Source organism: Gobio gobio, assembly GCF_949357685.1.
Source record: "Gobio gobio genome assembly, chromosome: 14".
Taxonomy (NCBI): domain Eukaryota; kingdom Metazoa; phylum Chordata; class Actinopteri; order Cypriniformes; family Gobionidae; genus Gobio; species Gobio gobio.
In genome coordinates this window covers 14,158,906-14,183,425 of record NC_137107.1, presented here as the reverse complement: position 1 = coordinate 14,183,425, position 24,520 = coordinate 14,158,906, and the positions used below count along the sequence as shown (strand labels likewise).

The 24,520-nt window shown below is 37.4% G+C and overlaps 1 protein-coding gene across 1 annotated transcript in view; it reads right to left on the bottom strand.

Annotated features, from left to right (window-relative positions):
* The window catches only part of tmem164 (transmembrane protein 164), a 44,672-nt gene that overhangs the window by 4,015 nt on the left and 16,137 nt on the right, over positions 1-24,520 (bottom strand). Inside the window, exons 3-5 of the mRNA XM_079835917.1 lie at positions 16,713-16,779; positions 6,318-6,396; positions 3,346-3,446 (exon numbers count right to left, since the gene is read on the bottom strand). Of these exons, the coding sequence (XP_079692043.1) occupies positions 3,346-3,446; positions 6,318-6,396; positions 16,713-16,779 (247 nt within the window). The remainder of the gene's footprint in view (positions 1-3,345; positions 3,447-6,317; positions 6,397-16,712; positions 16,780-24,520) is intronic.

Below are 24,520 nucleotides of genomic sequence, written 5' to 3'. Positions count from 1 at the left end.
CATTAATATACACACGATTAACTACCGAATCCGTGGTATACAAAGTGTTTGTGAATCTGGAGGAGAGTTTTTGTAAAGGTCCATTTTACGCGCAAATAACTCAGAATTTGCCTGTATATTTACGAAAGTTTCATTAATGACGCCCAATGAGTGCTGCTTGTTACACAACAAGGTATACAAAATAAGATATGCATAAATGCACAGGTGAAAATTCAACATTACACAATCCTGTGGAATTCAGTACAATGCCTAGGTTAAATTGCAAATATATTTTAAAATAGTAAAGAGTTATTTTAGGCATAAAAAAAAAAAAAACAATTATACAAAACCTTTGACAGGTATTATGATGATGACAGCACGCATTCACCTTTCTGAGGCCTCGAGTCAATACGCAAACGGAGTGAGACCATAAAACCTACTGCTGCCACAGCACTCAACATTTATTCTCTGTTTATTCAACTGTCACCAGGAACAGCAATAAAAATATTTAAGGGCATTTTCAGCTTACTGAAAGTAAGCTGAAAATACTGGAAATCATTACTTGATAAGAGCTTGCTTTCTTGCTGTGCCTGATAATTCAGTAATGAAGGCTATATTCAGACCTATACTATCCTAACACACTGTACTATTGTTGTCATACATATAGTATGTACACTCACCTAAAGGATTATTAGGAACACCATACTAATACTGTGTTTGACCCCCTTTCGCCTTCAGAACTGCCTTAATTCTACGTGGCATTGATTCAACAAGGTGCTGAAAGCATTCTTTAGAAATGTTGGCCCATATTGATACGATAGCATCTTGCAGTTGATGGAGATTTGTGGGATGCACATCCAGGGCACGAAGCTCCCGTTCCACCACATCCCAAAGATGCTCTATTGGGTTGAGATCTGGTGACTGTGGGGGCCATTTTAGTTCAGTGAACTCATTGTCATGTTCAAGAAACCAATTTGAAATAATTCGAGCTTTGTGACATGGTGCATTATCCTGCTGGAAGTAGCCATCAGAGGATGGGTACATGGTGGTCATAAAGGGATGGAAATCAGTGTTTCCCACACATTGACTAATTTGTGGCGGTGTGCCACAGAATCAACACCGGCCGCCACATATTGCGTGTCGTTATTCTTTTTTTTTTACACGCAGCGTATTCGTTCAGCTCCACTTTCTTTCAATGCTCTCCCTCCATCTCTCTGTCACTCACGCGCGTCTCTCGCTCTCAAATTGCCAAACCTGCTTTTGTTATTGAACAGAGTCTAAGCTTTTACATTTTTTTAAGTTTTAATACGAAATTCAAACAATAAATAGCGTTTTGGCGCTAATGTGGTATAACAGTTAAAGCCAGAGGCGAAATGCTCTCATCTCCCGGCGGCGCGCGTCACGTGGTTCATGAAGCTCTCAATACTTCTAGCGCTGTGTCAATACATTTGTTGCACTATTATAGTTTCACTATTCAGGTATTTGCAAGTTTTGGTAAACAGTACAGCATAGTGTGCATTGATTATTACGCCAACCACATTTACAGTATAATTTTATTATGGAGAGTGATGGAGATGCAACATTGTTTACATTAATGTTATTGTTTTTCTTGTATTTAGCCCTCAGGTATTCTTTACTAATTGGTCACACTCATACTCATTTGTGGTCAAATGTGACCAAACACCTCTATATTTTAGTTTAATAATATTTATTGAATATTTTGAGGAGATCTTTTGGTACTAAATAGGCCTATTATTTGTGCAATAATTATGGTCCATTAATGACCATTTAATGAATTAAATAAAAATAAATACTTCTAATATTTTTTCTTATTTATATTACAATTAGTGTAGTAATTAAGTTTAAATTAAGAAATCCAATGCAAATTAGAGTCATTATGTACCTGGAAAAATTAATTAGGGCCCAAGCCCTGAAAGGGCGCAGAGCCTAATAAGGCAATAGTTTTCCTTAAGATTATAATTTTTTTTTCTGACTTCTCAGGTACTTTTGGGGCACTTAACATGTTCGAAAACTCTTGAAACTTTGCACACATGTCGGAATGCGCGGCCATCAGGGCTCGACAGCGCCCCCTAGAATGCGTTCTGAAACTTGGTCCATGTATCAAACACACTTGCACGTACATGTATGAAACTCGGTAGACATATAGACCTCATCGGGCCGAACAACTTTCGCGCTCTAAGTTATGCGTCAGCCCTACAGGAAGTGAGCTATTATTATGGGTTGTTCGGAAAACGCATGCTCTGGAATTTAATATACTCCTCCGAGGCCATTGTTTCAATCAGTGCCATACTCGGTCAGCATTAAGACAAGATATTCAGGGTGCTAAATTGCGAGCAGATTTTTGATATCTCGAATGGTTTGGCCGTGGCGAAGCAACGAATTTATGGCGAGAAAAGGGAAACAGGAAGTGTGTTATAACTTGCGCAAACATTGACTGATTTGTAGCCCATTCGCCTCAAGGTTGTGCGTGTTGTGGCTTCACAAATGCTTTGCTGCATACCTCGGTTGTAACGAGTGGTTATTTCAGTCAAAGTTGCTCTTCTATCAGCTTGAATCAGTCGGCCCATTCTCCTCTGACCTCTAGCATCAACAAGGCATTTTCGCCCACAGGACTGCCGCATACTGGATGTTTTTCCATTTTTCTTTTTTTGTAAACCCTAGAAATGGTTGTCCATGAAAATCCCAGAAACTGAGCAGATTGTGAAATACTCAGACCGGCCCGTCTGGCACCAACAACCATGCCACACTCAAAATTGCTTAAATCACCTTTCTTTCCCATTCTGACATTCAGTTTGGAGTTCAGGAGATTGTCTTGACCAGGACCACACCCCTAAATGCATTGAAGCAACGGCCATGTGATTGGTTGATTAGATAATTGCATTAATGAGAAATTGAACAGGTGTTCCTAATAATCCTTTAGGTGAGTGTATATTATGCACAGTGTGCAAATTGTCATACATAAAATACCAAGATGATCTTAAAATGAACAGTATCCAACAGAGCATACTGTATTGAATATAGTCTCACACAATGCATCCGACTTGAAATTTCGTGACATTTTTACACAATATTGGATTAAAAATGCAAAATAACCACTTACTGAATTAAACACATAATGTGATGAGGTCATGTGACGATGTTGTGGAATAATGTCTGCTGTTTCACTTTTTAAAAAAGCATGCATTGTGGAAAGCATGCATTGTAAGGTAAGTAGCGAGTATCTATATAATTCAGCAAGTAGCAAGCTAGTATTCCATATTTAACATGACTACAATATCTTTGAATGGCAGAAATACAAAGAGCAGTATGTTATTCTGAATTCTGCAATAGTGTTGATTGTCGTACCATTCCAAGGCCCTGGAGGAATACAAAGTGATAGAGGAAGAGGATTCCTGTGGACAGCAGCGCCCACCACATGTCACCAAGCGGCTCTGGCTTATACACACCTGACAAACAAGACACATGACAGAGTTGTTAAAGATGCATGTAAAGTCCAGACCTCTCCAAGTCAGTGGTATGTTTATTTGGATGCTGGATCATTTATTTTCATGACCTGAAGGAATATTCTGGGTTCAGTAAGACAAGACAACATGTTACCACACAGAATTTAAACTCGTCCTTCAAAATTGTTTTTATAAATTACTTTTTTTACTGTACAGTACAAATTTTTACTGTAAAAAAAATTAAAGTGAGGTTAATTCCCCAATAGAATTGGGCCAGAAGGCCCAGTGACATGTTTTCATAATTTAATTTAATAATTAATAGAAGATCAGGGAATTATTATATATTATTTACATAAATTACAAGTGCATCTCATATATTGTTCATCAGAACCTACAGGCCAATTGAGGAGAATCATTCAATCAGAATAGTCTACTATATCCCATGAAATAAAAATATAGGCCTGAATATAATTATATAATGTAATTCAGATTAATCTTCTAGTCTAAGATTGTTATTTGATATATCTGTCTTTATTCAACTAAATATTTAATGTAATACTTTTAATTAATGATACCCTTTTTTTTAAATAAATGAAATAATTACATTATTAATCCTTCATCCAAACGTGTTTTTGTCTTACACTAGCTATGTTTACATTGACACTTTTTGCTTTCATCAATCATAATGAATTAATTCAGATTAATCTGAACGTAGTTTTACATAGACACTAAATAAAGTGATCGGGGTGATTTGCGCGTTTAGATGAAATCCGATCAGAAGCTTGTGACATATATTGACATGCGCACACTGCATGAATATATAGGTTTCCCACTGTTGATGCATACAAACCATCCTATTTTTTTCTTTTTTTTAAAAAGCAGTCTTAATATTTTTCTATTTCAGGTCCTAATTAGGTGCCGACGAGCACATGAACCGGTATGCCGTGCTGCTTATATTTATCAAACCGTAAAAACACCCAATCCACACGCGCCCATAACAAGACGTCTGAGGATAAGAGTCCAAAACAAAGACTCGTGGGACGTTGTCCTGCTCCACTTCACAGACGAAGAGTGGAAAGAGAATTTTAGAATGACGAGACACTCGTTTATGACACTTTATTCAACAGGAATAACAGCTCGTTCTGCGCGTCATACGTAATTACGCTATTTCTACATTATTGCATTGGCACAGTACTTTCCAGTTTTGGTTTTCAATCCGATCAAGTGTTTACATGTCCTCTCGATCGGATTACAAAAGGAATAAACCACCTCTTACAATCCAAATTAAATGTAATCAGATCTGGTCAATTCATTCCAATTGACGTGGTTACCTGTGACTTTTTTATTCCGATTGTGCAACTAGTCTGTTTACAGTCCGTTTACGATTAGATTATAAATGTCCATGTAAACACAGCTACTGATTCAGTATGCTAAGCCAGTGAATCAGTGTTTATATTTATATAAAAGTGTTTATATTTTAGACCTAGCAGGATGGTTTTCGAGGGAAATTGCGTACAGACGTCACTTGCCCGTGCATGTCTCATCAAATCTGTAAATAGAGAAAAGTTGCTCCGGCTACTTTGGTACATTTATTTACATTTTCTTTCATAATGTGAGTTTTCCCCCACTTTCAATTATTTTACTTCAATTAAAGGTTACATTTTTGTGATTTTTTTTAATGAAAGATCAAAAGGACAATGCAGATTTATTTTCACAGCCGCCTTTGCTCATATTTACCAAGTGTGCCAATATTAGTGGAGGGCATGGTTTATTATTAATACAACTGAATTGTAACATTTGAATTGAAAATTTTTCTTACAGCAGTCAATACGTGTGTTCATTTCTTCACTTGTAAGCATTAAGCCCATAATGTTTTATTTTGCAGGGAGACTGGCAGGCATATCAGTCGGTCTGATGGATCTGTTGGTCTGACTAAATTTATGATAAAAATGTATTTACTCTTTTATATAAGCCTACAGCCCGTTGCAGACAATGTAGCAGCACTATTTTATTTTAAGTGTCTATCGCTCACATTTTATCCACCCCCTAAATGACAAGTAATAACAAAATGTTCTTAAAAAGTTATTAGGTGCGTCCTGTTGGTTAGACAGTTGGTTAGACGGGCAGTTCTTGGCCAGAATAAGCTGTAGGTGGACCAGACTTCATGCATATATGTATATGCTAAGAACCTTGCACTTTGTTCAAACACACATTTTGTTACTCTCTTTACTCTGTAAGGGCATATCCTCATAATTACCCAACCCAAAAAATAATAATAATAATAATCTAGACATGCTAATCTTTGTTCTTATTCTGTTCTTTTAGGTAAATGTGGAGCTGTAGTTGTCCTGTCTGAACATTAGGTGACACTATAGGTTAAATTTTTTCTCTATAAGCATCATTGCTTCACTCATGTATCTTTTACCCTGGGTGCTGTTCTGACAACATAACTGTCATTTCAATTGTCAATCAGTTAAATTTAAATGTATTCATTTATCTTAAAGAAGCAATGCTAGTAATACAAAGTTTCAGTCATTGTTCGGGATAGTACAAGATAGAATAAGGGAGGGATTAAGAAATAGTGAGAGCATAGACAAAGGAATAGTGAAAGAAATTTGTTTTTTAAGTAGGCTTGCAGTTAAGTGCTCACAGAAGAGATGTATTTTCAGCTGTTTCTTAAAAAAAAATGGCGGAGATCTGCAGTTGGGTAGAGCTCCATAAATAACATGCTACTGATTTCAATAGTATTTACATTACATCCTTTTTCAACTGAAACATACAGACAGGGAAGCTAAAATTACATTGTGGTGCACATGTGGACAATGTGGGGTAAAAAATCCAGTACTACTGTTTGACCAAACTTCGGAAACTCACCTCCTTTTCTGAAGAGGTAGACTGGCACAAGATACAGCATGGAGTGTTGAATATAGTAGATCTCCTTTTCAAATGGAAGCTGTGATGGGGAAAAAAGTATGTTTAGATAAAACATACAGAGAGCGTTGCAATCTAGTCTTATTTGGTGTTAGCATGTGTCACTAGTATTACTGTATATGCTTAAGCAATAAGCATCTAAACAAACAGCTAAACCATAAAAATATAGTGCTCGAGCCCGTCATTTCTGCTTGCATCGATACTAAGGTGCCATCGCCACCTGGCGGCTCTAGGAAAACAATAAATGTCAGGTAAAAAAACACTTCCTGCTACCATTTGCTGGCACTATGACCTTAGTCCACAATAGCCGCAAACATGTGATCAGCCCCCATCACCAAACATACAGCACCAATTTAACCTACAGTAGGTAGGTAGTCAACCAAAATACCTATCACCGCTGCCACAAGGAATTTCAGTGGCAGTAAATACACAAGATTCTATCTCTCTGACTACTGTCACAGTGAAATATTACAGTGATGGAAGTGCTTGAAGTGTGCTTGCTTTTTACTGTACAGTGCCCACAAGCTCTGAAGAACTTGATGTAAGGATAGAAACTATGAATAAAGTCTTCTCCAACACTCTGGATAGTGTTTGCACCCCTCTGTTTGAAGAAAGTTCAAGAGAAACCCCCCACACATTGGTACAAAATCACACACATGCTTTTAAGAAACCAGGTGGAAGATTACAAATTTAGAGGTATTTCAAGGGGCATAAATCATAAGCACTGGCGACAGGGTCATGGGCGGCCAAGGCTCATTAATGCATGTCGGGAGCGAAGGCTGGCCTGTGTAGTCCGATCAAACAGACGAGCTGCTGTAGCTCAAATTGCTCAAGAAGTTAATGCTGGTTCTGATAGAAAGGTGTCAAAATACACATTGCGTATGTGGCTGCATAGCCGCAGACCAGTCAGGGTGCCCATGCTGACCCCTGTCCATGGCCGAAAGCCGTTTTGGCCCTGTGGTGGACAGGGGTCAGCAAAGGGGTCACTAATCAACAAAATGCGATGCACTGTGTATTTTGACACCTTTCTATCAGAACCAGCATTAACTTCTTGAGCAATTTGAGCTACAGCAGCTAGGTGGCCACAGTGGGCATGTGAGCATCAGAACTCGATCACGGAGCAATGGAAGAATTGATGAAACTGATGAATCATGTTTTCTTATACATCACATGGATGGCCGCGTGCGTGATGAGTCGCTTACTTGGGGAACACATGGCGCCAGGATGCACTATGGGAAGAAGGCAAGCCGGCGGAGGCAGTGTGATGCTTTGGGCAATGTTCTGCTGGGAAACCTTGGGTCCTGCCATCCATGTGGATGTTACTTTGACACGTACCACCTACCTAAACATTGTTGCAGACCATGTACACGGTATTCCCTGGTGGCTGTGGTCTCTTTCGGCAGGATAATGCACCCTGCCACAAAGCAAAAATGGTTCAGGAATGGTTCGAGGAGCACGAGTTTGAGGTGTTGACTTGGGGTCCAAATTCCCCAGATCTCAATCCAATCGAGCATCTGAGGGATGTGCTGAACAAACAAGTCCGATCCATGGAGGCCCCACCTCGCAACTTACAGGACTTAAAGGATCTGCTGCTAACATCCTGGTGCCAGATACCATAGCACACCTTCAGAGGTCTAGTGGAGTCCATGCCTCGACGGGTTATAATGTCGAGGCATGTTATAATGTTATGCCTGATCTGTGTATTTGTTTACTGTTAATTGAATTGAAACTAGCGTTTCTGTGTAATTCGCTGTGTATGTTGATGATAATGCAAGGAAGAGAGAGTGTTTTTACGGACAAGACTTTAATGTGCACTTCTTGTACAGTGTATTCCGCTCTAATGGTGATTTTGTGGAGTGAAAACAGATGCTTCATCTTTTGTTTGATGTACAATAAACTTTATAAAACTCATCAGTAAAATTTTGGCCATCATTCGGACGGGGTCCTCTACAACAGGCTTGTACTAATAGTGGATAAAAGCAAGATGACAAGATAAGTTATAACCGTAATTAATAAGGGTGTGAACCTACACTGGTCTCACGGTTCGTTTCGATTACGATTATCATGCCATCAATTTGGTTCGGATCGATACCACGATGCATCACATTGCATTGACGATGCACTGCATCCTCATGTATACAATTTTGTCAGTCATATGAACAGAACCTTTAGCTCAAAGAAAACACGCTTCTTAACTACAGTCTAAATGCATCTGGTTGTTGAAACATTTTACTCCTCCCAACAATGCAAAAAAATTAACGTGTGTGAGCGTTATGGGCTATATGGCGTTATAGTCAGATATGACAGTGCTACTGAAGCACGCATCGCCACAGACAGCAGCTGTGTATCTCTTCATCAAGCCAGCACACAAACTACCACAAATGAAACTGAAAGCAAGTCGCAGTGCTCAACATACAATCATATTCCTTAAAAGTAAAGAAACCGAATGATCTTACCAGTGCTGTTGCCGCGCTCTCTCCTATTGTGGTCTTTAATTTTGAAATTAGCTGATGATTAATAAAATGCAGCTCATATATCTGTTGTTTGGCGTTAACTTCATTAAATCCGCAGTGCGGGAATTGGAGATCTGATTTATATCCGTTTTGCGGATTAAGATTTTCCGATACCCTTTTTCCCTTCCCGATTCCGATACCTGGGCTCAGGGTATCAGCCGATACCGAGTACTGATCCGATACCTGGGTGTGTATCTGTATTTACAGCTGTATATACTACTAGCCCTGTATGAATTGCTAGAATTATTTTATGGTGTGCTTCAGACTTATCCCTTAATAAAACATGAACAAATACATGGTGAACTACTGTATTTATTACAGTATTTTATTATCTGACATGCATTTGACAGTAATATTATTTATTTTTCTTAAGCGAAAAAGAACTTCAAATTCAGCCACAAATCTAACACGTCAAACTGAATAAGGTATTTTAGTTTTACAATACAACTATATAACTATATATACAATATAACGTTGATGCTTTTACTGAGAGTGAAATAAAACTGAATCAGAAGCCGTTGCTGTGTTGTTGTCAGTCAGTCTCCCCGCATCCCCCGCAACTCCACAGCTTAACCACGCCCACTTTTATAGCATTTTTCAAAACTGTGGTGAGAACTGATGGCTGCTGAAACAGGGGGTTTCATGACCCTTTAAGAACTATAACGTTGATATAATTTGATACATTTTTGGCTGAGCTGGGTGCACCTTGGCAGTGACAGGCGTTAACAGCTCACAATGAAAACGGCTGACGTGGTTTCTGAAGTTATTGGTATTATTACCACATGCACATTTTATTTGTGCGTGACATGATTTACATACAGCACGAGTGTTCTCCAGGTCGTGCTTGCCATGTTGTTCATAAAAGGAGAAATGTGTCCAGATGTCTGCTTTTAAAGTAGTTGGAGCATTTGAATTACTCGCACTCGCGTCTTGCCTCCCTCTGCCATTGTATGCTACCGCGACAACGCACACACGTGACAAATGACGGCAGAAAAGCGTCAGTACATTATAATCGGTTATGGTCGATTACTGAACCGATACCGAATCGCAATTTTTCTCCATCGCGATGTATCGAAGAAACGATTAATTTCTACACCCCTAGTAATTAAACGAAACTATACCTGCTCTATCTCCATGCATCATTGTCCAACTCCGGTTAGAACTGAACATAGGCTAGCTATTGAGTTTCTGACATTTTCATTGTGTGAAATTGTCCTGACACCTGGAGCATAAAATCTTGAAGTTACGCCCTCTTCTTGAAAGGGGGCCGGCTCATTTGCATTTAAAGGGACTCACGAAAAGGGCGTGTTTTTGCTCGCCCCCAAAAAGGCAATTTTAACATGCTATAAAAATTAAATGTGGATTTTGAGCTAAAACTTCATATAGCCTACACACTCTGGGAAAATCAGAGACTAAAAGGGGCATAATAGGTGTCCTCCCAACTTTCTTTTGCCACATAAATCACAAAACAAAAAAAACATCCAAAACAGCAACAAAAACTAAAAAAACATTTATCTAGTGCTCTTCAGGATGGATCTCCCCTCCAACATTATAATCCTGAAAAGAATACTAGCCACAAAACAAATATCATGTTCTATGTGATGTGGAATATAAACAACTGGTAAAATAATGTAGAGTATAATAAACAGATTATGCTCATTGGCTGTCTCTGTTGCCACCGTGTCCATCCTTGTTATCAAACATGACAACATTAAGCATGCCAACAAATTAACTTAAATTAAATTGTGCTACAGTCTACAGTGAGGAATACTTGACAATTGCTGTGTTTTCAACCACTACCATAGTGTAATTGACTTGGTTTACATTATCAGGGCTCGCAAAATAACCCGCCCGACGACCTAATGTGTTTTCCAGTCGGGCTACCAAAATGTATCACTGCACTGCCTGACGGGCTATCTTAAATAGTGAAATAAAGCTGTGCGTATGGAGAGAAGGCCGGAGCTGTGCTCGCCCGTTGTGCTTTTCACATTGGCAGCGTTTTTCGCGCGCAGCTGAACTGCAGCGCTTGTGTACTATACAGACGAGTGTTGTCCATTCTGTCACCCTTTCCACTGTTCTCCTCTTACCCCCGTCTGTCTCGTGCTTTGATTTATGATGGGCAGCATATATCTGCTGAGAATGCGACAGTGTTCCCCTCTGTCCCAAACACATGCATATGACATGCTGTATTAAGGTAGTTTACATGATACAAGTAACCTTAAAGTTAAGATATGCCTCTAGTTTTAATCATTTAAACGCCTCTGAGTGCGGTGTACATGCTCTAATCTGTTAACATGGGCGCCGGAAAAAAATAAGCGCTGCTAACGCGTGCCTGGTGTGTGTGTATTTGTGTGCGTGATGCGCGGTTCTATATCCACCGATCGGGCGGGCCAAGTACAAAAAAATTAATGACATTCAAATGAATTGTGATGAGAGATAAACCATTATTGTGTTTGTTTGATAAAGACACAACTCTCATTTCATGGTAAAATGCAACGAACGTGCATTACTTTTTTACTTCCATTTTCAACTCTTCAGGGAAAACCAATCAAGGAAAACATACGCCTAGAACACCTCCTAGTGGTCATTATATAAAACACGAAGGAGTTATTCAAAAAGTATTAAATATTATATTTGATATACTATTCAATTAAATATTAATTGGGTAACACTTTACAATAAGGTTCATTAGTTAACATTAGTTAACTATATTAGTTAACATGAACTTATAATGAACTGCACTTCTAAAACATTTATTTATCGTTGTTAATATTAATTTCAACATTTACTAATGCTTATTAAAATCTTGCTAACATTAGTTAATGCACTGTGAACTAATGTATGAACAAACCATGAACAGCTGTATTTTTATGAACTATCGTTAATAAAGATTAACTAATGCTGAACAGATGTGTTGTTCAAGGTTAGTTCATGTTAAAATAATGCATGAACTAATACAACCTTATTTTAAAGTGTTAACAAATAATGTTTATTTAACTTAGCAACTCTGTGAAACACAGTGTACGTAAGACAGTAAACTAATAAACGCCTATATCCAGTCTTAGCTTGGGTTGAACATATTTAGTTTTGACATGCTCTGACATTTGTGTTTTTTTTTCAGTTGCTTATAAACACATTAATGGCAAAAGTGTAATTACACTGTATTCAGCACAAACTGGGCTACCATAATATGTGAGCAACGTGTATGTACATGCTTGTATTTTTGAGAGAAAAAATGTTGGCCCCACTTTATATTAGGTGGCCTTAAGTACTATGTACTTACATCAAAAAATAAGAACAATGTACTTACTGTGTTCAAATTGTATTGCAAAACACCTTTGCTGATATTGAGGTGGGATATGGGTAGGGTTAGGTACAGTTATGGGTAAGTTTAAGGGTAGGGTTAGGTGTAAGGGAAGTGTCAACTGTGTAATTACAAATGTGACTACAGAAATTAATTACAGACATAATTACATGCAGGTATTTTTTTAAATGTAAAAACATGTATGTACACAATAAGTGTATTGTATCAAATTATTAATTAAAATGTTAGTATATAGTAGTAAAGGCCACCTAATATAAAGTGGGTCCAAAATGTTTATGCATGGTTTTTGAGAAAACAAAAAAAATTGTTTTAAAATGAAGGCCTCAAAACACACAATAGATATGTGTCCACAATACTTTTGAATAATGGGTGTTGTTGCCAAGAGTTTTTTCTTCAAACTGATGTGAGAATCATTGAGCCTACACAATCACATAAAACAATACACTGATTTAAAATTTGTAAGACAGTTTTTCTTCACAAAGCCAGTATGCGAGGAGGCGTGATATCTAATGAATAATGATGAGTGTCACCTGAGAGGACAAAAGAACATAATAGCCTGCATAATGACCTGCATAAGGAATGAGCTTCAGGTACCTATGTGACTGAGAGCAGCAGGACAAAGGACATTATATATTATATATATTATACTTATCTAGTAAATGCATCTTGATTTAAGAATGTTTAAATATTTAGACTAGAAACAAGACAAATTACTAAGAGCATTTTTCAAAATTTTTAGTACTATTTTTTTTTGTTTTTGAAAGTAGTCTCATGCTAAAAAATTAAATAATAAAAAATTCAAATTAAGATACAATTTATACAAACGAAATTCACTGTAAAGAAAGCAATTCACTTTCTAAACAAAAAAAATCACTTTCTACAAAACAAAACTCCAGAATCATTTATTTAGAATGTAGTCAACAAAGGCCTATTATATTTTAAATGATCAAAAGATTTGACTACACTGCAAAAAATGCTCTTCTTATTTAGTTAAAAATTGTACTTATCTAGTAAATGCATCTTGATTTAAGAATGTTTAAATATTTTGAATAGAAACAACACAAATTACTAAGAAGAGCATTTTTTCTACATTTTTTTGTACTATTTTTTTTGTGTTTTTGAAAGTAGTCTCATGCTAAAAAAAATTATAATAAATAATTAAAATTAAGATACAATTTATACAAAACGAAATTCACTTTAAAGAAAGCAATTCACTTTCTACAAAACAAAACTCAATATTAACTCGATAAAACACACTTTGATATTAAATAAAAAAATAACATTAGGCTATAATATTTAAACATCAATATGAAGAAAAATATTTTTTGTTTGGTACTATATTTATAGCATCTGAGCAGACATTTGTGAATGAAAGCTTTATTGCTGTGACACTAGGCTCTTTTACAATAAACACATTATAATCTGTCCAAAACAGGCCAAATAAATCTTGTCTAAACAGTCTTGCGTGTATGACATCTTAGGTTGCAGCAGGATTCATATTTAAACGGTCTTTGTGCGTTTAATATTCACAGATGCTAACAGAATAAACTTAACAGAATAAAGCCTACCTTACAATCAGCCCTGAATCCGTTGCTTTAAGAAATGAAGAGCTTTTCATGGGGAGAAATATAGCTCAACGTGTCTCAAAACGATGTAGCTGAGGTAACGTTACAGCGCTTCACTTGATGTGTTTGTATGAGTTTATGTGTGGGTGTCGACTCTGGATCATCAGTATTTGAATCTGAAAGAGCGCGTGCTCCGTGGGTGTGGTCGCATTAGCGGATAATGAAGTGGCTTGCAAAAGACTCACTTTTCAACCAGATTACATAAACACAGCATATTTGTTTTCAATTTGGTTTACATTGTTTAAAACCTGACGTTTCAGCATTTCTTTAGACATACGTCTCATGTTTGTGAGACAAGTATTCACTAAGCTTGAGGTCCTTTTCTGAAGACTATCTGAATGAATGGGTAACACTTTAGTTAAAGAGCACCTATCATGGAATTTTGAAATTTGCCTTTCATGTAGTGTGTAACATAGATCTAAGTGAACAAAAACATCCTCCATAGTTTGAAATATGACAGTGCACCGTATTTATAGTTATTTTCTTTCAAAAGTAAGAGTCGACTCTGAGTCATTTTTAAGAATCGTTAGAAGACCGAAGCTTAAAATCTGACTAGATGACGTCAACTTGTCAAGTTATTTGAATACGATACGCCCACTTATTGCGCTCCAAGACGCCAGTGAAAACTAGAAAACATCATGGCGACGAGACGCTGTGTTCTGAAGTGCGACTCAAAAGCAAACTTTTTTCATCTGGCCAAGGATGAGCATTTGAAGACTAAGTGGCTTGAAGACAAACCATACATCGTCGCGATTGAGTGTTTATTAGTCGTCAAATGTATGTTTCGCGATCTTAGGAAGCTTTTATTATGGACTTCTATTATGGCACATGGCATCTTCTTCGTCTGTCTGTACCATATATGGACTACATGTGCACAGAGCGCCCTCCGGCTGCCAGTATGAATTGAAAACAACACATAAGAGACTCCATCGCTCATGATTAGGCTATATCTGTGCATTTTGAGGAAGTATTGAATAAAAAATACTCCTCTGTTTAGAAATTTGCCACATTTGAACTGAAAGCCCTGAGGGATGTTGATTTGTCGCGAGTCTTCGTGAGGAGAATAGAGGAGTTTTTTATGAATGAGATCAGCTGAGGCTCATATTACAATCAAACGGTACCGACGCGGTTTTCATATTCATAACTCCTGACACATATTAACAAATTACTGTCACTATAAGACTTTGATGGGCGTTCCGTTTCCGAAAATATCTGCACAGACTATACCAATCACAACTGACTGGGTCATCGGACCAATCACCGCAGATTAGCGTCACGTAAAGGCGGGGTTTTGAAAAGTGAATCACTAAAGGAATCATTTGAGAATCGCTGTCAAAACAGGTAAAAATAAATGCATATTATAAGAAAACTAACATCTTTTTTGTCATTGCATGCATGCAAAACTGTTGTTGGGGACTTCTAAAACAATATTTGGAACATTTTAAATGCCATGATAGGTGCTCTTTAATGTATTAACTAACATGAACGAACCATGAGCAGTACATTTGTTACTGTATTTGTTCATCTTTGTTAACATTAGTTAATATAAATACAGCTGTTCATGGTTTGTTCATGTTCACAGTGCATTAACTAATGTTAACAAGATTTTAATAATGCATTAGTAAATGTTGAAATTAACATTAACAAAGATTAATAAATGCTTTATAAGTGCAGTTCATTATTAGTTAATGTTAACTAATGTAGTTAACTAATGACCATTATTCTAAAGTGTTACCAATGAATGTCTTTGAGAGAGAGGCTGCAGATCGCGCATCATGTTTGTTTACTCTATTTTGCAAAAAGCAAAAAAAATTATTTTTACAAAAATAGAAACTTAACAGATAATAATGATGTATAACACTTGCCTGAATGATAAAAAAAACACAGTTATTTGAGTCTCTTTGGCACTGAAAAGAAAAGAAGAGAGCCGATCACGCCGGCGCGACTGCCGACTCGAGAGGGTTAAGAGTGTGTTTAGACAAAGCCACAAAGCCAGTATGCGAGGAAATGTTTCCTGTGTTTAGGAAATGTAATTTTGCCAAAGAACTTACTACTTTACATGTATTTTTTTTTTTGCTGAATGAAAGAGATTGAAAGAAAATTGTGAAAATCGATGACACTGTGTGTGTGTGTGTATGTGTGTGTGTGTGTGTGTGGACTGGTAATCATCACGTTATGGGGACAAAATGTCCCCACAAAGATAGCAATATCCGAAATCCTCATCCTTGTGGGGACATTTTTAGGTCCCCATGAGGAAAACATCTTATAAATCAGACTAAGTGATGTTTTTTGAAAATGTAAAATTGCAGAATGTCTCCTGTGAGGGCTAGGTTTAGGGGCAGGGGCAGTGTAGGGGGATAGAATATACGGTATGTACGGTATAAAAACCATTACGCCTATGGAAAGTCCCCATAAAAGATGAAAACACTACATGTGTGTGTGTGTGTGTGTGTGTGTGTGTGTGTGTGTGTGTGTGTGTGTGTGTGTGTGTGTGTGTGTGTGTGTGTGTGTGTGTGTGTGTGTGTGTGTGTGTGTGTGTGTGTGTGTGTGTGTGTGTGTGTGTGTGTGTGTGTGTGTGTGTGTGTGTGTGTGTGTGTGTGTGTGAAAATGTTAAAAGGTGCACGGATTTACACAGGTATTTCAGTTCTGCTGATCCAAAAAAGACAGGTCAGGATAGAAATTAATAGAAATTTCAGTTCAGTTAGAACCAAATACATGTTTTTATTTGTGTTTTTGATTGATATTTTGACTGCAGTCCAATTTTCTACATAAAAATGCTCTTTTTTAATTTGGGCTAGCTAAATTCTTTGCTAGTTAAATAAAAATTTAATTTTGAAATTTTGCGAGCCCTGATTATTACCATAAATATACTCACCAGTCTAGTGTTGACTACTGGGAAGAGAAGAGCTAGAAGGGCTCCATTCAACATGTGGACCTGAAGTCTGAAAACAGAAAAGATTGTTAAAAAAAAACAAAAAACAAAACAGTAGAAAGCTCACAGCAACACTAACTAAAACACTACAGGATCACACGGTTCTAAATATCAAACAAGCAAGGGAAAACAGTGAAATACAAAAAGCACTATCATTAAATTGACAATATCAGAAATATAATTCAAAATCTAAAGCTATGATAGGCCAGAAGCAACTGTAACACAAAAATACTTAAAACACTAACAAACCTATTTACATAATTATACATAATTTGCCTGTTCACCACTGTTCCTTCCTTGGACCCCTTTTGACAATTATGCTATCTTGAAGCAGCAAAATATGCATCCTGCACATAGAAGACAATCCCGCAATACTCTGATTTATTTCTTTTAAAAATCAGCAAGAAATATATTCAAGATGGTGGTATAAAATGAGAAATGGTGATAAAGATAGATGAGATCCTCTGCTTTGCCTGGGAAGGCTGAATATTATTGTGGCAAGGGGGAGTGGTTTAGTGATCTCAGCAGACTAGTTCTATCTCGCAAGCTCCCTGATGAGGATTTCAACAGGGGAGACCTCGGAACTCTAGAACCAGAAGGAAAATTTTCTGATTTTAGACACATGACAAATACATGACACATGACAAATAACAAATACATTATATATATTGACTAAGGGTTTAAAAACGGCGCTACAAGGGTTAAACCATAGGAACCTAAAGAAATTAAATCATAATGAAAAGTGGTGATAACGCCAAAAAGAAAGAGAAACATCGGACCAAGACACACTACACAGTGACATTACCATGCACTTCCCATTCTTGCAATCATCACCAGCATGTCCACCTTCACCATGAACTTAAAATTGGGTTCTATTAAATTTTCTTCTACAGGTTCTCATGAAACAAAATTCATTGATAAGAACAGAGTGGAAATTATTAGCAACACCAACATATATGTTTTCTGTTATTTAAGCCCAAACTAAGAAAAGTAAAACAACGTTTCAATATTTAAATTAAACAAACCGAATCACAGGTTATCATTAGATTAAGTGCAGCCAAACTGAATATGGTGTTTACGGTGTAGCTCAGCAGTGTTGTCTCCAGTGGGGGCTGAATCTCAGATGGACGATATACTTGGATATCATGATATTTTTTAAGACAATTATCAATGAGATATTTTTTACATATTGGCCAGCCTTACTGCAGACAGAGGCTGTGTCCGCACGCTTAGCAGCTGACTTGTTGCCTCCCTGCCCTATCAGGCAATGACTTTGCAGGAAGTGTTTGTGCATGAAGGTACCTCCTGAAACTGATTTCAGAAGGACTTCTAAGGCAGCATAACAGTTTAATGATCTACACCAAAATAGACAGAGATTTCGTAATAATTAAGTAAATATTTAAATATTTCTCCAGCCCTGCAGTGCTACCCTAAAAGAAGAAAAGAGTATGAGTATCTGAAAGAATGGGTCACTCTCAGGAGCTCAGTCAATTCAAGTGTGGTACCGTGATAGGTTGCCACCTGTGCAATAAGTCCATTCATGAGATTTCCTCACTACTAAATACACAGTCAACTATTAGTGGTATTATAACAAAGTGGAAGAAATTGGGAACAAAAGCAACTCAGCCACGAAGTGGTAGGCCACGTAAAAATCACAGAGCAGGGTCAGCCTCATGCCGAGGCGCACAGTGCGCAGAAGTCGCCAACAAATGCAGAGTCAATAGCTACAGACCTCCAAACTTCATGTGGTCTTCAGATTAGCTTGTGAACAGTGCGTATAGAGCTTCATGGAATGGGTTTCCGTGGCCGAGCAGCTGCATCCAAGTGCAATGCAAAGCGTCGGATGCAGTGGTGTAAAGCACGCCGCCACTGGACTCTAGAGCAGTGGAGACGTGTTCTCTGGAGTGACGAATCACGCCTCACTGTCTGGCAATCCAATGGACAAGTCTGGGTACTTGCCTGACTGCATTGTGCCAAGTGTATGAATTATGGTGTGGGGTTGTTTTTCAGAGGTTGGGCCAACTCCATATTAAAAAAAACGGATTAAGAATAGGATGTAATTCAAGTTTGTGTGCATGTAAAGGCAGACGTCCCAACGATTTTGGCAATATAGTTTATGTTTACATCACATTTCTTTAGATAGAATGATTTCTATTAGAATGATTTCTATTCATTTTCTACTTAATTAGAGTGATCTCTCCAGTGTATAAAGGATTTTTAAATCCATTATATTATAAATGTACAGTTTATTGATGTTCTGTTGTTTTACACTGCTGTACTTTCTAAAGATTTCGTATTATTGTAAGGTGAGCTTAAAGAGCACCTATCATGGAATTTTGAAATTTGCCTTTCATGTAGTGTGTAACATAGATCTAAGTGGACAAAAACATCCTGCAAAGTTTTGAAATATGACAGTACACCGTATATATAGTTATTTTCTTTCAAAAGTATGAGTCGACTCTGAGTCATTTTTAAGAATCGTTAGAAGACCGAAGCTTTTTCTCTGACTAGATGACGTCAACTTGTCAAGTTATTTGAATACGATACGCCCACTTATTGCGCTCCAAGACGCCAGTGAAAACTAGAAAACATCATGGCGACGAGACGCTGTGTTCTGAAGTGCGACTCAAAAGCAAACTTTTTTCATCTGCCTAAGGATGAGCATTTGAAGACTAAGTGGCTTGAAGACAAACCATACATCGTCGCGATTGAGTGTTTATTAGTCGTCAAATGTATGTTTTCGCGATCTCAGGAAGCTTTTATTATGGACTTCTATTATGGCACATGGCATCTTCTTCGTCTGTCTGTACCATATATGGACGACATGTGCACAGAGCGCCCTCCGGCTGCCAGTATGAATTGAAAACAACACATAAGAGACTCCATCGCTCATGATTAGGCTATATCTGTGCATTTTGAGGAAGTATTGAATAAAAAATACTCCTCTGTTTAGAAATTTGACACAGACATATGAGAATATATCAATATGTCTCCTCATCTGCACACTTTTGAACTAAAAGCCCTGAGGGATGTTGATTTGTCGCGAGTCTTCGTGAGGAGAATAGAGGAGTTTTTTTATGAATGAGATCAGCTGAGGCTCATATTACAATCAAACGGTTCCGACGCGGTTTTCATATTCATAACTCCTGACACATATTAACAAATTACTGTCACTATAAGACTTTGATGGGCGTTCCGTTTCCGAAAATATCTGCACAGACTATACCAATCACAACTGACTGGGTCATCGGACCAATCACCGCAGATTAGCGTCACGTAAAGGCGGGGTTTTGAAAAGTGAATCACTAAAGGAATCATTTGAGAATCGCTGTCAAAACAGGTAAAAATAAATGCATATTATAAGAAAACTAAAGTCTTTTTTGTCATTGCATGCATGCAAAACTGTTGTTGGGGACTTCTAAAACAATATTTGGAACATTTTAAATGCCATGATAGGTGCTCTTTAAAGGGTGCACTACTATGAAAATCACACAGCTTCAGTGTGATATCAATAAGAGAAAGTATAATTTAATAGATATTTTCAGTAATAGCTGTTCATATTAAAATATGTATGAACTTAATACATGACCTAGATTATTTATTTAGCAAAATTGTCTTTTTTTAATTTAATTTAATAATATTTATTAATTAAAAAAAGGTTGCTGTTCCAATAAAGCTCAGTGTGCTCCCTTTAAGCTCATCCACATTAAACGTCTATGTAAATACTTCATAAACAGACTTTAAAAGGGTCATGAACTGCGTTTTTTATTGTTTTATGTTTCCTGGGTTGCACTTATAATGTTAGAATGCTTTTTACATCAAATTTTCATAATTTATAAATAAAAGGCATTTTTCCTACCCTGATTTTAGCCTTCTGCTCTGAACGCTCTGTTTTAAAGGGCGTGTCTGCTGTGAGAGTTCAGTGTAAACGCCCACTGCTGTGATTGTGCATTTGAAATAATTTTACTCCCTCTTTTAGCTTGTTTTTACAATTACAGCTCTCATGGTTAACTAATCGTGAAAAGTGTTGTATTACATTTAGATCTATGGCATTACATTTAGATCTATGGCATCATGTTAAGATCGTGGCATGAAAGGTTGCAGTGATGACCATTGTAGCCGATCACACACATGCTGAGCGCATGAAAGCAGTAATCTCATCATTGCAACTCAGGTTTTGTACACTAACGAATGGTTTCATCTTCACTAACAGTGCAAAGTGATATAGTTAAGAGATTCGTTGAATAAAACGGGAGTCACTGATAAACTTCACTGATAAACTCTTCTGTTTGACTGACAGGTTCAGCGTGCGCTGCAAACGATCGCAAAGGCTTTTTTTGATCACTTTCTTTATAGAATTGAATCACCGTTAAATAACAGATTATTTTCATCCTACTAAGAGAAACAATGCAAGTTGATGTTTAGTCACTGGTTTGATGCACAGAACATGAATCATTACATTTCAGATCAGGCATTAGTATTAGTATGTACATGTTGAGTCCAGGCACAGCACAATAATTGTAATCCTCAACGGCATGTTTATTGCTTTGTAGCTCGGTTCAACACTAGGCCTATGTTACATGCGTGAATCGGTGGGCGGGGCTTAACAGGCAGTGATGAAGTAGGCGTTTATCTTCTTCTGTTGAGGCGGTGTTTTACCACACGATGACGTCAAGGTGAGGCATATTCTGAAATCGATCGTTTGCTGGGTCTGGTGTCTATAAAAGCTTTTCTTTGACTAACAAGGACGTTTTCAGCTCTGAAACTTACAGGATATTCTTACCATGACCTTTTATATATCAAAAGTTCAAGGGAAAGTTGATTTCTCAATTCATGACCCCTTTAAATATTAACTGATGGCTGTCACTTCAAGTTAATCTCATTAAAGGGTAACTAAACCCCTGCTCAGAGCTTAACTCCACCCACTGGCAATTTTCAAAAAATGCTGGAAAAGTGGGCAGAGCCCGGCGGACACAGAGGGGACGAACCGAGGGCGGGGCAGAGCGGAGGGCGTGCACCTGAGACCCGCAGTGACGGATTGATTGACAGCTGTCAGACTCGCGAGTCGCAAAGATGGAGAATGACTGGAGTGATGCCAGCTTTGCAACAGAGCGGTCATTTCTCCTACCTTCACCTGAAGTGGAGGAGGGTGGATTGTCTGTAACAGACACAAACCCCGAGCCTTATCAATGCGAGCCGCTGCTCAAACTGCGTTAACTCCCGATGCAGACGATGCTAGTGAAGCAGCCGCGCAAGAGAACCGACCTAATCTATCTGCATATGAAAATTATCTGTACACATGACGGGCGGCAATAATATCGCAAGAAAAGCCTGACGTGTACTGACAACTGCATTATTTAACCGTATTTTCTTCAATACAATGTTATAGCAAGTGTCAAGTGAGTTTCATTCATAATGTTTCCACTTCATGTAATATGACAGTTCATACTGGAGTGAAGCCGTTCTCATCATGTGATTGGGGGAATCATTTCTGAGGGCGTGGTGAGCTCGCGCTAGGGGCGCGGATAATGAGCCGTTGGAAGTACCATCCTACGTCACGATGTACCACGACGTCCAATAGGAAAATTCAACTGCAGTAGCCACCGTTCAACCTTAAGAGGGCAGCACTTTGGCGGTTTTACACCATATTTTATAGAATTAAAACACTTTATACTCAAATGTCAAAACATTTACTCGAATCAATGAACAGCATTAATAAAGCCCCAGTATTACAGATCATTAACTAAAAAAAGTTGGTTTAGGGTTTAGTTACCCTTTAAAAAAACTCCTCTATGCTCTTCATGAAGACTCAACATCCCTCATGGCTTTTAGTTCAAAAGTGTTCAGATGAGGAGAAATATTGATAGATTCTCATATGTCTGTGTCAAATTTATATACAGAGAAGTATTATTTATTCAGTCTTTACCCATAATGCGCAGATGTAATCATTATGAGTGCTGAATGCTTTGATGTGCTGTGTTTTCAGTTCATACAGGCAGCCGGAGGGCGCTCCGTGCACATTTAGTCCCTATATGGTATAGATGAAGAAGATATATACCATGTGACATTCCAGGAACTCTGACATACCGGTAAACAAAGCTTCCCGAGATCGCTATAACATGCAGATAGACACGTTTGAAGACAATAAACACACAATCGCGATGATGTATGGTTTATCTGTGTTCTTTATACCATGTTTGGTGTATTCATAATAGATTATATTTATAATGCAATGCTATTTGACATAGCTTTTATCATTATGCAGAATATTGTAAAATGATATATTTTGTCTGATTATTTGATCCAAAGCCAAATGAGATCACAGAAGGTTATTTAAAACATTTGACTTGTGATATAAAGTAAGTTTGGAGTAAAAACACGGTTTTAATCTCCTAAATTGTTGTGTTTTAATAAATTGGTTTAATAAAATCATAAATTATGGTTTAATAAATCATAAATTGTTGTGGGAGATAATTTAGCTTGTTTTAAGCAAAACTCACTTCTTTTAGATTTTTTTCCCCCAGAAAATTGTACTTATCTAGTAAATGAATCTTGATTTAAGAATTTTAAATATTTGGACTGGAAACAAGAAAAACTACTAAATAAGAAGAGCATTTTTTTGCAGCGTAGTCAACTCTTTTGATCATTTAGAATATAATAGGCCTTTGTTGACTACATTCTAAATAAACGACAAAAAAATATATTTCCTTTGTTCTGTTGCTCTCTCAGTCACATACCTGAAGCTCATTCATTTTGCAGGTCATTATGCGTTCTTTTGTTATCTCAGGTGTGATACCCAGCATTATTCATGGTTCGTTCACACCTCCTCGCATATTGGCTTTGTAAAGAAAAGGTGTCTTACAAATTTTAATTCAGTGTATTGTTTTATGTGAATGAGTAGGCTCAATGATTCTCACATCAGTTTGAAGCAAAAACTCTAGGCAACAACACCCATTAGTCAAAAGTCTTGTGGACACATATCTATTGTTTGTAATGAGGCCTTAATTTTAAAATATATATATTTTTTTTTTTTCAAAAACCATGCATAAACATTATTCTCTCAAAAATACAAGCATGTATATACATGTTGCTTAGATATTATGGTAGCCCAGTTTGTGCTGAATACAGTGTAGTTACACTTTTGCCATTAATATGTTTATAAGCAACTGAAAAAGCACAAATGTCGGAGCATGTCAAAACTTCTAAAGGGCCAAAAAGAGCTCAGACTCCTTGGGGTTAACCAGAGTATGTGTAATTTCTGACATATGCAGATGCAGAAGTTGGGTATCAAAGGCACAGGGAAGAAACATGAAACCAAACAAATATATGATTATAATCATATGATTTGATTCTAAGTTCTTAAAACAAGTAGCCTTTAGCATGGCATTTAAATATATTTGTACATCATTTGGTGATCAGAATCCCCATTGGATTGCAATAGGAAGTTATTTCAGACAATAGCTTTGTTTGGACCATGGTAGTCAGCGGGCCAAAAACCCCTGGCCCTGAGGAACCCCCCCCCGAGGAGGCCTGACCAAGCCCCTGAAGTGACAGTGGAAATGTGACTGGCCCTGACACACTTTAGCATGCTCGTCCAATAGTGCAAACATGGCTATTGACAATGGCCAATGGAACTATTAGTCTCTACTTATTTTGATGTAGATTCAAAGTACAGAATGCACTGTCCTTCATAAACCTTGCATGTTCTGTTGCAACTCTACAAACTAACTTCAAATTGGTCACATGGGAAA